Source organism: Pongo pygmaeus, chromosome 12, assembly GCF_028885625.2.
Source record: "Pongo pygmaeus isolate AG05252 chromosome 12, NHGRI_mPonPyg2-v2.0_pri, whole genome shotgun sequence".
Lineage (NCBI taxonomy): Eukaryota > Metazoa > Chordata > Mammalia > Primates > Hominidae > Pongo > Pongo pygmaeus.
In genome coordinates, this window is record NC_072385.2 from 107,344,049 (window position 1) to 107,356,730 (window position 12,682).

General features: G+C 43.5%; 1 protein-coding gene across 1 annotated transcript in view; it reads left to right on the forward strand.

Annotated features, from left to right (window-relative positions):
- CIB4 (calcium and integrin binding family member 4) overlaps window positions 1-12,682 on the forward strand; it is a 60,060-nt gene that overhangs the window by 37,921 nt on the left and 9,457 nt on the right. Inside the window, exon 4 of the mRNA XM_054476363.1 lies at window positions 7,767-7,908. Coding sequence (XP_054332338.1) covers window positions 7,767-7,908 — 142 coding nt within the window. The remainder of the gene's footprint in view (window positions 1-7,766; window positions 7,909-12,682) is intronic.

The window sequence follows — 12,682 nt, forward strand, 5'->3', positions numbered from 1 at the left end:
GTCTGTCAGATGTTTTCTCATAATTAGACAGAAGTAATGGATTTGTGCAAATACCACAGAAGTGAACCCCCCACCCCACCCCGTTTTTTAGAGACAGGGTCTTGCTCTATTGCCAGTGCCACAGTGGAGCGATCATACCTCACGGCAGCCTTGGACTTCTGGGTTCAAGTGATCCTCCCCTTTTAGCCTCCTGAGTAGCTAGGACTACAGGCACATAACACCACACCAGCTTATTTTAATTTTTTTAGAGATGGGATCTCACTATGTTGCATAGGCTGATTTCGAATGCCTGGCCTCAAGTGAGCCTCCCGCCTCAGCCACCCAAGCTCGAGATTACAGGCTTCAACCACTGCACCTGGCCTGAACCGCCCTTCTCATTGCATCATACCAGGGGATACCTGACATCAACATGACCTATTACTGGTGATATTAACCTTGATCATTTGGTATTTCCAAGTTTTTCCACTGTAAAGTTATTTGGTAGACAGAGCTAGAAAATATAGGTATGTATACTAACCCATGTATACTACACATCAATATTTATTTTGTACCTATCCATCTGTACATGTAGTAAAATACCCATCAGTTCATACTGATGTCTCTGACTAATCCAGTACCATATCTAGCCTTCCCTCTTGCTTCTTTATAACTTATCTTATTTATAACTTGTTATTTATTTATGTATTTGTTCACTCCTAGTATACTTGTGGTAAGAATTGCTAATCCATAACCCTGTGAGAATCAAATTGACTCCCCAGAATGCACTGTTTATTTATATTATTTTGGTCTTTAGACTACGTACCTGGTCAAACACCACTTTTCAAAGTTACTTGGTCACTTCCTCTTCTTCCACTCCTTTCAGGAAGGTTTTGTCATGCATTTGTAATACAGTTGGTTTCATTTGCCATGACCTGTATTCCATCCTGGGTTCTCTATCATCCCTTATTGTCTTTGATTTGCATCCAGTAAAGTTCACTCTGTGGTGTACGGTTCTATGGGTTTCCAGAAATGCATGAAGGTATGGCTTCTATCTGCACCACAGCACCCTAGAGAACAGTTCCATCACCCCCAAAATTTCCTTTGTAGTCAACTCATTCCCCCTCCCACAAGCACTGACAACTATGATCTGTTTTCCGGCCCTATAGTTTTACATTTTCTGGGATGGACTCATACAATATGTGGCCCTTTGGGTCTGACTTCTTTTATTTAGCAAAATACATTGAAGAATCATCCACGTTGTTGCGTTAATCAATGGTTCTTCATTTTTATTGCTGAGTAGTATTCCATTGCATGAACGCACCATGGTTTGTTTGTCCATTCACCTGTGGAAGCACCTAGTGATTATTATGGCTTGCCTTTTCATTGTCTTAATAATGTATTTTGAGCAATGTAATTTGAAAATTTTTAATATACTCCAATTTATGAGTTTTCTCCTATGGTTTGTGCTTTTGCATATTGTTAAACAGTCTTTGCCCCCGAGATCACGAAGATATCCTCCTGTGATATTTACCTAATGTTTTATTTTAGTCCTACATATTAGATTTATGATCAGTCTGGATTTGATTTTTGTGTATGGTGTGAGGTAGGATTATAAAGATTCATTTTTTCCTCATATGAATGTCCACTAAACCCAACACCACTTATGGAAAAGACTGTCCCTTCCCCCACTGCATTGCCATGTTATCTTTGTCATAAATCAGGTAACCATATATGTGTGGGTCTATTTCTGGAGTCTCCATTATGGCCATTGATCTATTTGTCTATCTTTGCACAAATACCATACCACATTAATTACTAAAGCCTTAGCATATATATATATATATATATATATATATTTTTTTTTTTTTTTTTGACAGGGTCTCACTCTGTCACTCAGGCTGGAGTGCAGTGGCACAATCATGGCTCGCTGCAGCCTCAACCTCCTAGGCTCATTGATCCTTGTACCTCAGCCTCCCAAGTACCTGGAACTACAGGTGTGCAAGACCATACCTGGCCAATTTGTAATTTTTTTTGTAGAGACAGGGTCTCATTATGTGGCCCAGTCTGGTCTTAAACTCTGGACTGAAGCAATCCTCACCCCTTAGCCTCCCAAATTGCTGGGATTATAGGTGTGAGCCACCACTTCCAGCCTAGATCTTGCTATCTAGTGGTATAAGTCCTCCAGCTTTGTTGTTCTTTAGGATTAACTTGGCTGTTCTTCACCCTTGCATTTCCAGGTAAACTTTAGAATTGGCTTGTCAAATCCTACAAAGTGGACCAGCTGGAAAACTTTAACTAGAATTGCATTAACTTTATGGATCAATTTGGAAAGAATCAACATTAATAATATTGAGCCTTCTAACCCATAAGTATATCTGAGGGGAGTTTTAAAAGGCACTAAAATACAAAAGGTTTTGTTACACCCTTCTCCCAGGACATGGGCTCTGCTCACCTAACCTTACACAGCCATGAGGCACTTTTTGGGCAGTGCCTTTCTGGGTGAGAGGGTGCTTCAGGTAAACTGAGGACTCCACTCAAGACTGAGGAAGGACTGACCTCTTCTGTACCACTCTAACAGACACCTTCATCTACTGCTTTCTTTGACAAGTGCTTTACATCTGTGTAAAATGTTTAAAATATAAACATTCATCATGTCATTTTATTTCTTTATTTGTTTGTTTATTTATTTATTTATTTGTGAGTCAGAGTCTTGCTCTGTCACCCAGGCTGGAGTGCAGTGGCACGATCTCGGCTCACTGCAACCTCCGCCTCCCGAGTTCAAGCAATTCTCCTGCCTCAGCTTCCAAGTAGCTGGGATTACAGGCGCCAGCCACCACGCCTGGCTAATTTTTGTATTTTTTAGTAGAGACGGGTTTTGCCACATTGACCAGGCTGGTCTTGAACTCTTGACCTCAGGTGATCTGCCTGCCTTGGCCTCTCAAAGTGCTGGGATTACAGGAGTGAGCCACCATGCCTAGCAGCCACTGCGCCCAGTCAATAAACATTAATCATATCTTTTTTTTTTGAGACAGAGTCTCGCTCTGTCGCCAGGCTGGAGTGCAGTGGCGCGATCTCGGCTCACTGCAACCTCTGCCTCCTGGGTTCAAGCGATTCTCTTGCCTCAGCCTCCTGAGTAGCTGGGACTACAGGTGCACGCCACCATGTCCAGCTAATTTTTGTATTTTTAGTAGAGACAGGATTTCACCATGTTGGCCAGGATGGTCTTGATCTCCTGACCTCGTGATCCACCCACCTCTGCTTTCCAAAGTGCTGGGATTACAGGTGTGAGCCACCACGCCCGGCCAATCATATTATTTTAATAAGAGTGGGTAGCACATACAATGCACAAAATAAAGTATGATTAGAAAATAAAAACGCTAAATGAAGTCTAAATAAAAAAAGAAAACAAAAACACTAGTAATTAAGAAAATTTAGAGATGAGAAATTTTACATAAATTAATACTGTTTGATTTTTTTTAATGAGCTCTTGAAAGTCCAAGTGCATCAATGACATCATCATTGAGTCACTAGTGTATTTTTGTGTGAATTTTTTCCAGCAACTGTAAAAAGCTTTTTTTGACTAGGCGCTAGTTGGAGAAATGGTGAGGAGATATTTTTAAGCTAGGTCCAAATATTTTTCCTCTGACTTTCATCTTCAAATCAAATCTCTTGTTCAATAACTTTAAGAAGATCTTTAAAAAAAGAAAACTTTTAGTTTTTTTGGCAGGGACTGCAATCTTTTTATTGTCGATAAACTGTAGTTTCTATTTCCAAAAAAACTCGCAGAATTTGGGGTTTATTTTCATCTACTTTAGTTTCATCACGCATACATGGAGATCATACACTGAGTTACCTGTATAAATTGCTGTACTGACATGTTTGTATTTCCTTTGTTCAAAACGCCCTCAAACCAGGGTACGTGTTATTCCTGAAATGGAAGCATTGCTTTGTCAACTGTCACTTCCTTCCTCCTCTGGAGGATTGAAGACTTCTAAATAAGTGTGAAATTTCGTACAGATGATAACTCTCTGGATAGGTCCCCAAATTTATTCGTTCAGATTTCAGATTGTTAAAGTTATAGCATCAAAAATCTGGAATCCAGTAAACTGGACCTGTGATCTCTAATGAGTCTTGCTCTTTCAGCTTCCCCTTCTTGGCTGTTTTGTCTGCCTGGGGCTGGACTGAACCGGATCCGAGGACACTGGCTGAGCTGGCCTTTAGCTCAGGATGGACAGCAGGGAGGGGCGTGAGGCTGCACCACCAGGGCCCCTAGAAACTCTCCCGCAGCACTATCGGTGCCCCTCTGACTGGAGCTGCTCTGTAGCAGTAGGGCTCATAACCTGGGCTATCTATCCCTTGAGACAGGGACCCTGGGGGAGAAGGAAGCTGCACCTTGTTGGACCAGAGACAGCCCTGGGACACTCTCCTGGCAGGTGTCTGCCAGGCGTCACAGCGAACTATACTAGCCACTCCTGGGTCCCCAGGACCCAAACACAGCTCTGGTGAGCTTGGCCCTAGCCCTGCGGCCTGACATCTGCCCTGCCATCCTCTCAGGGACAGTGTCCCCTGTTCCATACTCGGATTCCTCACTGTTTCCCAAGCCCAGTGGCTCCGTGTCAGCTCCATCTTCTTTGTCCTTCTCCCTTCTGCAGCCTCTGGTCCCGTGGCCCCCTCCTGTGCCTCTCACTTTCATAGTCACAGAGTCACAGAGTCATTTTTAGCCGGCTGCTGAGTTCTCCTAGGCCGTGAGCCATTCCTTTAACTTCAATCTAGATTCTGTTTTTGCACTTTTTTTTTTTTTTTTTTTTTTTTGAGATGGAGTCTCCCTCTGTCACCCAGGCTGGAGTGCACTGGCGCGATCTCAGCTCACTGCAACCTCCGCCTCCCGGGTTCAAGTGATGCTCCTGCCTCAGTCTCTCGAGTAGCTGGTACTGCAGGCACGCGCCATCACACTCTACTAATTTTTGTGTTTTTAGTAGAGATGGGGTTTTGTCATGTTGGCCAGGCTGGTCTCGAACTCCTGACCTCAGGAGTTCCGTTGGTCTCGGCCTGCCAAAGTGTTGGTATTACAGGCGTGAGCCACTGTGCCCAGCCAAAAAATGTTTTTTATTAAAGTAAGAATTTTAGAGGGATCCATTTCCAAGGTTTTCTATATTTTAATGGCCACTGCTTGGCCTTTGCTTTTTTTTGCCACCAGGCACCTTAGTGGAAATAGGGCAGGACAGGCTCAGGAGTCCTGGGTCTCAGGCCGGCTCTCCCACTTGCTGGCTGAGTCCCTCCCCTTCCCCAGGCCTCATTTCCACATCCGTGAGATGAGCAGGTTAGCCTAGATCACAAATCCCCAGCAATAATATGAAAAAATGAGAAACATGTACTCATCATATGTATATATTCATTTATAAACTGTATACATTTACTACTATACTAATCTGATATAATATCAAAATAAAAAAATTTAAGGACAAGCTAAAAACTACATAAAATATTTAACAAACAATTTTCCGTTTAATAGATATAGTAAGATTTCTTCCTTGCACTATGCTATTGTTTGCATATAACTAATAATATTGTAAGGGAAAGCAATGTGGTTGGATATGCTTCATTATTCTTTGAAATCTTGCTTTAAGATTGAGCTAGAGCCATTCAGAGGTCTGGTTCTAGTTCAGTTTTTTTTTTTTTAATTGCTGTCGTAACTGATCCAAAGAGAGGAAATGTGTCATGGGCTGTATGCCTTAAATCACGGTACTCATTTTCAACCCCATTCGCCAATTAAAAGCTTTCAACTGAAATTAAGTTAGTAATTGTCTGTCTTCCCTTATGTCAGTCAGTGGCTCTTACACTAAGTGGAAAGTATTACATTTTTATATTTTTAACAAATGGATTCAAAATCCACTGACATTCTTTATTTGGACAATATCCAAACAGGTCAGAAGAGTCTGTTTCTATATTTCCAGATATGTAATATAAGCATTTCTATAGGTGATACACATGTTTTTAACCACAAAAATCCCATTTTAAAAATATTCTCTTCAAAGCATGAGTTTCTTTAGAAAAGCAATAACACTAAAATGAGTCACCTTTACCTTGAAAAGTAAAATGAAATTGAGTTCATTTTTTGGTGGATATTTGCTAGGTAGCACACTGCCAACAGCTACTTGTTATCATGGAAAGGTCAGCAAATTTGGAACACTTGTCTTTTTGTTCCAGGAAAACATATAACTCATCTTTAAGTTTGATAGCTCTTTTAAGAACTCTTCCAAGAGCTAAGCAACAAACCTCCATGTGGTTCAGAAGATTTTCATACTCACTTTCCTTCTGATTACAAATCACTGTATAAGCTTTACTTTTTTTTTTTTTTAGATGCAGTTTTGCTCTTTTTGCCCAGGCTGGAGGGCAATGGCGCAATCTCGGCTCACTGCAGCCCCTGCCTCCCGGGTTCAAGCGATTCTCCTGCCTCAGCCTCCCGAGTAGCTGGGATTACAGGCATGCGCCACCATACCCGGCTAAATTTTTTTGTACTGTTAGTAGAGACGGGGTTTCACCATTTTGGCCAGTCTGGTCTCGAACTCCTGACCTCAGGTGATCCACCTGCCTCGGCCTCCCAAAGTGCTGGGATTACAAGCATGAGCCACCGTGCCTGGCCAAGCTTTACTATATTTTAACTCTTTTTTTAAAAAAGAACCATTTTCAATGCCTTCTGCTGTACTTTAGATATTTCTGGGCTTACCTTCCTGACTGCAGTAGCCGGCAGGAAATCCTGCAGGGAAGTCATTTGGCATGTGTCGCCATCCTGCACCCTCACCCCAGAATTCTTTTCCATCCTGGAGCAGCCACCCCCCTCAATGAGTACCTTCACTTTTCCCCAGCAGTGGTGTTTTTATTAAAGACATTCATTTACTATTCAGTCCATGTCTCTGTTTCCTTTAGTGGCTTGTAGAAATGTGGTTTTTCACATACAAAATCTAGGAAAACCACATTAGAAAATCTATACCTTTATTTAACTATTTAGCAAAGCTTTCACAGTGTGAAATTTGTTCAAATACTTATTTCTCTGTATCTTCGGCAATATTTTCTCTGCATCTTCCAACATGCTCACATGTTGTGTTGTAGGTACTATTCGTGCTACCAGCAGCTACCACATTAACTGTCCTGTTTTCAGTCTCTATAAGACATGGTTTGTGTGTGTGTGTATGTGTGTGTGTGTGTGTGTGTGTAGATGAGTCATGTGACATGGATCTAAGGAGTGTATTGGTGTCCTGGCAACCACCTCCCTCCCATCACTAACAGCAAAGACAAGGGGAGGTCCCCAGGGAAAGGAAGCTTAGTATCTCATTCCCTGGCTGGCTATGTGCTTGGGCAGTGAGACTGTTGGCTTGCCTTGCACCTGCCTGAGCACAGGACAAGAAAATTGATGCAGGACTTCTTGTTATTTCTGCCTGGATGCTCATGATTTCTACCTCATAGAGATGGACTCGTATTTAGAGTAGGAGAGGTTTCAGCTCTGACAATCTCTTGTTCATTTGCGTTTGCATTATAACCATTATCTTCAATTGTGGCATCCTTGCAGGAATCTTGTGAAGTCATATCCATCTGCAAGAGTCATCCCCGGCACCCCATCATGCCGAGGGTCCTGGCTCAGTGAGCCACCATCTACTCTGATATTTACATTGTGGCTGTTGTTTCCATCTCAAACCCAGGACACAGTGTTTGTAATAGACGAGAGAGGCCCAGAGAGACACAGCCCCAACCCTGATAGACCTCCTCCCTGCTCCTCCCGTCGCCCACAGGTCAACCCTTTCAGAGACCGTATCTGCAGAGTGTTCTCCCACAAAGGCGTGTTCTCCTTTGAGGATGTGCTGGGCATGGCCTCTGTGTTCAGCGAGCAGGCCTGCCCAAGCCTGAAGATTGAGTACGCCTTTCGCATCTATGGTAGGTGCTGTGAGGGACTGAGGGGTGAGGGGTGGAAGGGCCATAGAGAACATACCATATCTGGACTCCATCATCAATTCATTGATGGATGGCATTAACTGGGGTGTACTTGGGTATCTGTGGGTCTGTGTCACATTTTGCATGTACCATGGAGTAAAAAAAAAAAGATTGAGAATGACAGCGTCAATGGACAGACTCCCCTCCGTGTCATCAGAGGGCAATGGGGTCATTGGCGTTGATATTTGGTGGTAATGTGTGGTGTGTGGGCAGGCGAGAGAGAGAGAGAGAACCACATATGCATGTAAAGGATTTATGCTTATTTGGCAGAAGGAGCATTGGATGGGAAGTTAAGAAAATTTGAACAATCTTGGACAAATCATTTCACCTTTCTGGGGCTCAGTTTTCTCATCTGTAAAATGAGCTTATAGGGAGAGATAATCTTTGAGGTACTTCGACATTTTTTGGTCTCTGACATTGTCTCGGGTAGTCACAAGACTCTGCTGAAGTTCTGCTCTTCACCAGGCAAATGTCTGCTTAGCACAGCTGGGATGCAAGGGAATTCTCAAAAGGAATCAAAAGGAAAGAAAGAAGTCTTAAGATGCTTTCAGACAAACCAGGTGCAAGTCTTCAGTGCATCCTGATAACTCTTTGGCCCCAAAGGACTTGCACATTTAGACTTGCTCATTTGCATCTCACATTCCTTCCTTTCCTGCCAGCTCCTCCGCAGTCTCCACATGGTGGACTCCATCTCATTTCTGCCTCACCCAAGTGGGATGTAGATAGAAGGCAGTAGAAGAGCTTTAAGCCAGAGGGACCTATGAGGCCTCAGTTTTTTCATCTGTAAAAAGGACTTAATATTTTTTATCCCGTATGTCCTCAGGTTCAGCATTTGGTAAGCACACATGAAATCACAGAGTCCCCTCCTGAGAATGGCTGAGTAAACTCCTATCATAGGTCACTCCTGCAGATAGCAACTATAAAACTCTACATATAAAAATCAACTAGCTGATGGCATTGGAAAGCTACCAAAAGTGAGATGTGTTCTAGAGAGATCTGATGCCTGGAAGAAGGAAACGGTAGTAGATGGGTTTTCCTTCACCCACTTTTTTTATTTTTAACTTTTTTATCCTGAAGGTAGGCTTCAGTGAGTGGAAACACTGGACTCAGGTAGGCTGATGGAAACATTGGATTCTTTCTGACTCGAAGAGCCAGAGAGTTTGGGGCACACACAGCCCCTGTGAAGTGAGGGAGAGCCTATAAAAGAGAAAGGGAGTCCAAATTTTGCGTGTAAACTATGCCCATATCTCTTTCTGACCTCTACACCACATACACGAGGGCAAACTGAAAGCAGCTCAGCTAAGGATAAAATAACTAAACTGAGATTTGAGCTGCCACCACATTTTAACCAGATCTATGAGTGACAGGGTTTGCACTTTGAGTCCAAATCAATTGCCTGCTAAAACCAAAAATTCAGCACTCTTTGGAGAAATACAGAGTCTCTACAAGAAAACATTTATAATATCCAAGAAGCTATTCAAAATTGTACACAATGAACAAAAATTTTTTTTAATTGATGAATTCTCAAGAATGGAGACTGACTGACATGACCCAGATGTTGGAATTAGCTAATAAAGATTTAAAAATAGCTATTATAACTGTATTAGTCAGGATTCTGCAGAGAAACAGAACCAATAGGCTATTTATATGTGTATATGTATGTATGTCTGTGAGTGTATGTGTGTGTGTATATATGTGTGTGTATATATTTGTGTGTGTATATATATGTGTGTGTATATATATGTGGGTGTGTGTGTATATATACATATATACATGTATATGTATATATGTATATATGTGGATATATATATACACACACACATCTCTACATATATATGTAGAAAGAGAGAGAGATTTATTCTAGGAACTGGCTCATGTGATTATGGAGGCTGAGAAGTCCCGTTATCTACTGTCTGCAAGCTGGAAAGCTAGGAAAGGTGGTAGCATAATTCATTCTGAAGGTCCAAGAACCAGGAACATCAATGTCTGTGGATGGGAGAAGACGGATGTCTCAGCTCAGAGAGTATAAATTCATCCTTCCTCCACCTTTTTGTTCTATTGGACCCTCCATGGATGGAACAATGTCCAATTGGTGAGGACAGATCATCTTTACTCAGCCTATGGATTCAAATGCCAATCTCTTCCGGAAACACTCTGACAGAGACACCCAGAAAGAATCTGTTGCCAGCTATCTGGGCAACCTTAGCTCAGTCAAATTGACACATACCATTAATCATCACAATAATCATGCCCAAGGATGTAAAAACTGCTCAGAACAAATGAAAAGATAGGAAATCTCAGCAGAGAAGAAGAAACTATAAGAAAGAATCAAATGGAAAATATAGAACTGAAAACTAAAATATCTGAAACAAAAATTCACTGGATGAGCTTAATGGGAGAATTGAGATAACAGAAGAGTAAGGAAACTTGAAGATAGAACAATAGAAATAACCTAATCTGAAGAACAGAGAGAAAAAATATTCAAGGGAAAGGGGAACAGAGACTCAGAGACATGCAGGACAATAAATAGAAAGCTCTAACATGTATCTAGGTGGAGTCTGATAAGGAGAGGAGAGAGTGAATGGGGCAGAAAAGATATTTGAAGACATAATGGCCCCAAATGTCCTACATTTGATGTAAGACACAGATTTACAGTGAACTCCAAGCAGGATATGTAGAAATTAAATCACATTTAATGTAATTAAATTACATTACGAAGCCAAATTCTGTTGGCTTCGTAGGCCCCACCTGTCCACACCAGCTTTCCTCCTTCCTTACTGCAAGTATTTCTGGGAGTTTCCATGGGGATCCCAATGCATCCAGGGAGTTGGAGCCGTCTAGCCACTGCTTCTCTCGGCCAGGCCTCCCACAGGTGGCAGCTGTGCTGGCTCAAACCCCCATCAGTGCTCCTCTGGCTGGGGTCGCTCCTCTGGGAGGATGCCAGCCCAGGCTTGCTGTTCCTGTCTTAGCCAAGAGTCTTTAGGTTGCAAACCACAGAAACTTACCTATGTAAATGCCACTGATAAGAACCAGCACTAGATGAGTTTTCCATTGTGTAAGAAATTACCACAAGCTTAGAGGCTTTAGATTACATACATTAGTAACCTCACAGTTTCTGTGGGCTAGGAGTCCAGGCATGACTTAGTTGGGTCCTCCTCTTAGGGTTTCGCAAGCTGCCGTCAAGGTTCTGGCCGGGGTGCCTTCTCACCTGGAGGGCGCTTGACTGGGGGATTCTGCTCATGAGCTTGCCCACGTTGTTGGCAGAATTTACTTCCTTGTGTCTGCAGGACTTAGGGCCTTAACTTCTTGCTGGCTCTCAGCCGGAGGCTACCCTCAGCTCCTGGACACATGGGCCTCTCAACCTGGCCACTTGCTTCTTTAAAGACAGCCAGGGGGAGAGACTCTTGAGTCACCCCACTGGCAAGATGGAGTCATAAAAGACAGCGTGATGGTGGAGGTGACAGCCCATCACTTTTGCCAAGTTCCATTGGTTACAAGCAAGTCACACTTCCCACTCACACTCAAGGGGGTTGGGGATTATATGAAAGCCTGAGCACCAAGATGTGTGGCTCTTGGGAGAGAGGTCACTAGATTTCATCTGCCGGGAGCACTATGGAGCCCATGGTGGAAGTGAGGCAGGACTCCTGAGGCCCTAGGGCACAGCTGGATAAGAGTCAGGAAGCCAAGCAGCTGAGGTCTCCTCTCCATGGCTGCCTTGTCTCTCATCTCTGCCTCTCTCTGTGGGCTTTCCTTCTCCTTCTGCAGATCTGCTATGCCTCTGTGCCCACAGGCCAAAGATGACTCCCTGGCCCCCACATGGCCTGCAGGCTTCACTCTGAGTAGCCACAAGCATCTTTGTTTCTCCCTTCTGTTTTCTCACCCAGCCAATGTTCTAGCTTCCCCTGGGATAGGTGACCAGCCTTGCCCAATCACCTGCAGCCAAAAAGAAGCAGAGTTGTGAAACAAGCATGGCTCCAGAGGCCTGTCCCTGGGGTGGGGACACTTCTCAGAGACGGTAGAGTGTAGGCTGGGCAGAGGCCACAAAATACATCTGCCTCTGCTGACTTTCCATGGTTTCCTGAGCTAAACAAACAAAAACACTCAAACCCTTCAGGAGCAAGGTGAGCAGCAGGTTCTCCTTGGGCTTCAAGGCACAAGCTAAATCGTGTTCAGCTGTGACATGGGGAGAACACCCACTGTCCCAAGAGGTCAGACTGAGAGCCTCAGGGCAGATCAAGGACTAGATACCACAATATCGCCCACAGTCTTTGTATCTTTCTCCCCACTCTCTCTCCAGGACCCTTGGAGCATAGAGGTTCTTCCTCTAGCCTAAGCACAAACACAAAAAGCTCAAAGCCTTCATGCAAATCAGCTGTGCAAATAGATGCCCAGGGGGCTCATAAACACCCAGGCTTCATCAGATAGACTCAGACAAACCTGAATTCTCTCTGGGCTCAGAAGGTTTCTTTACAGAGCTGTCAGCAAGATTAGAGATGGGACATGTGGATCCTGAGCCTGCGTAATAAGTCGAGGAGGGAGTGGTCCACAGTGAAGGATGAAGAAGGATCAAAAAAGAGGGGAAAGGAGACAGAAAGGGAAAGGAGAAGGCGGGCGTGGTAACTGTCATGGTGATGATTCTCAGCAAAATCCCAAAGACGGAACTCAGTGCTCCGGCCCCTTGCTACCCCTGGTGTGGCCTGCAGACCAGCAGTATCAG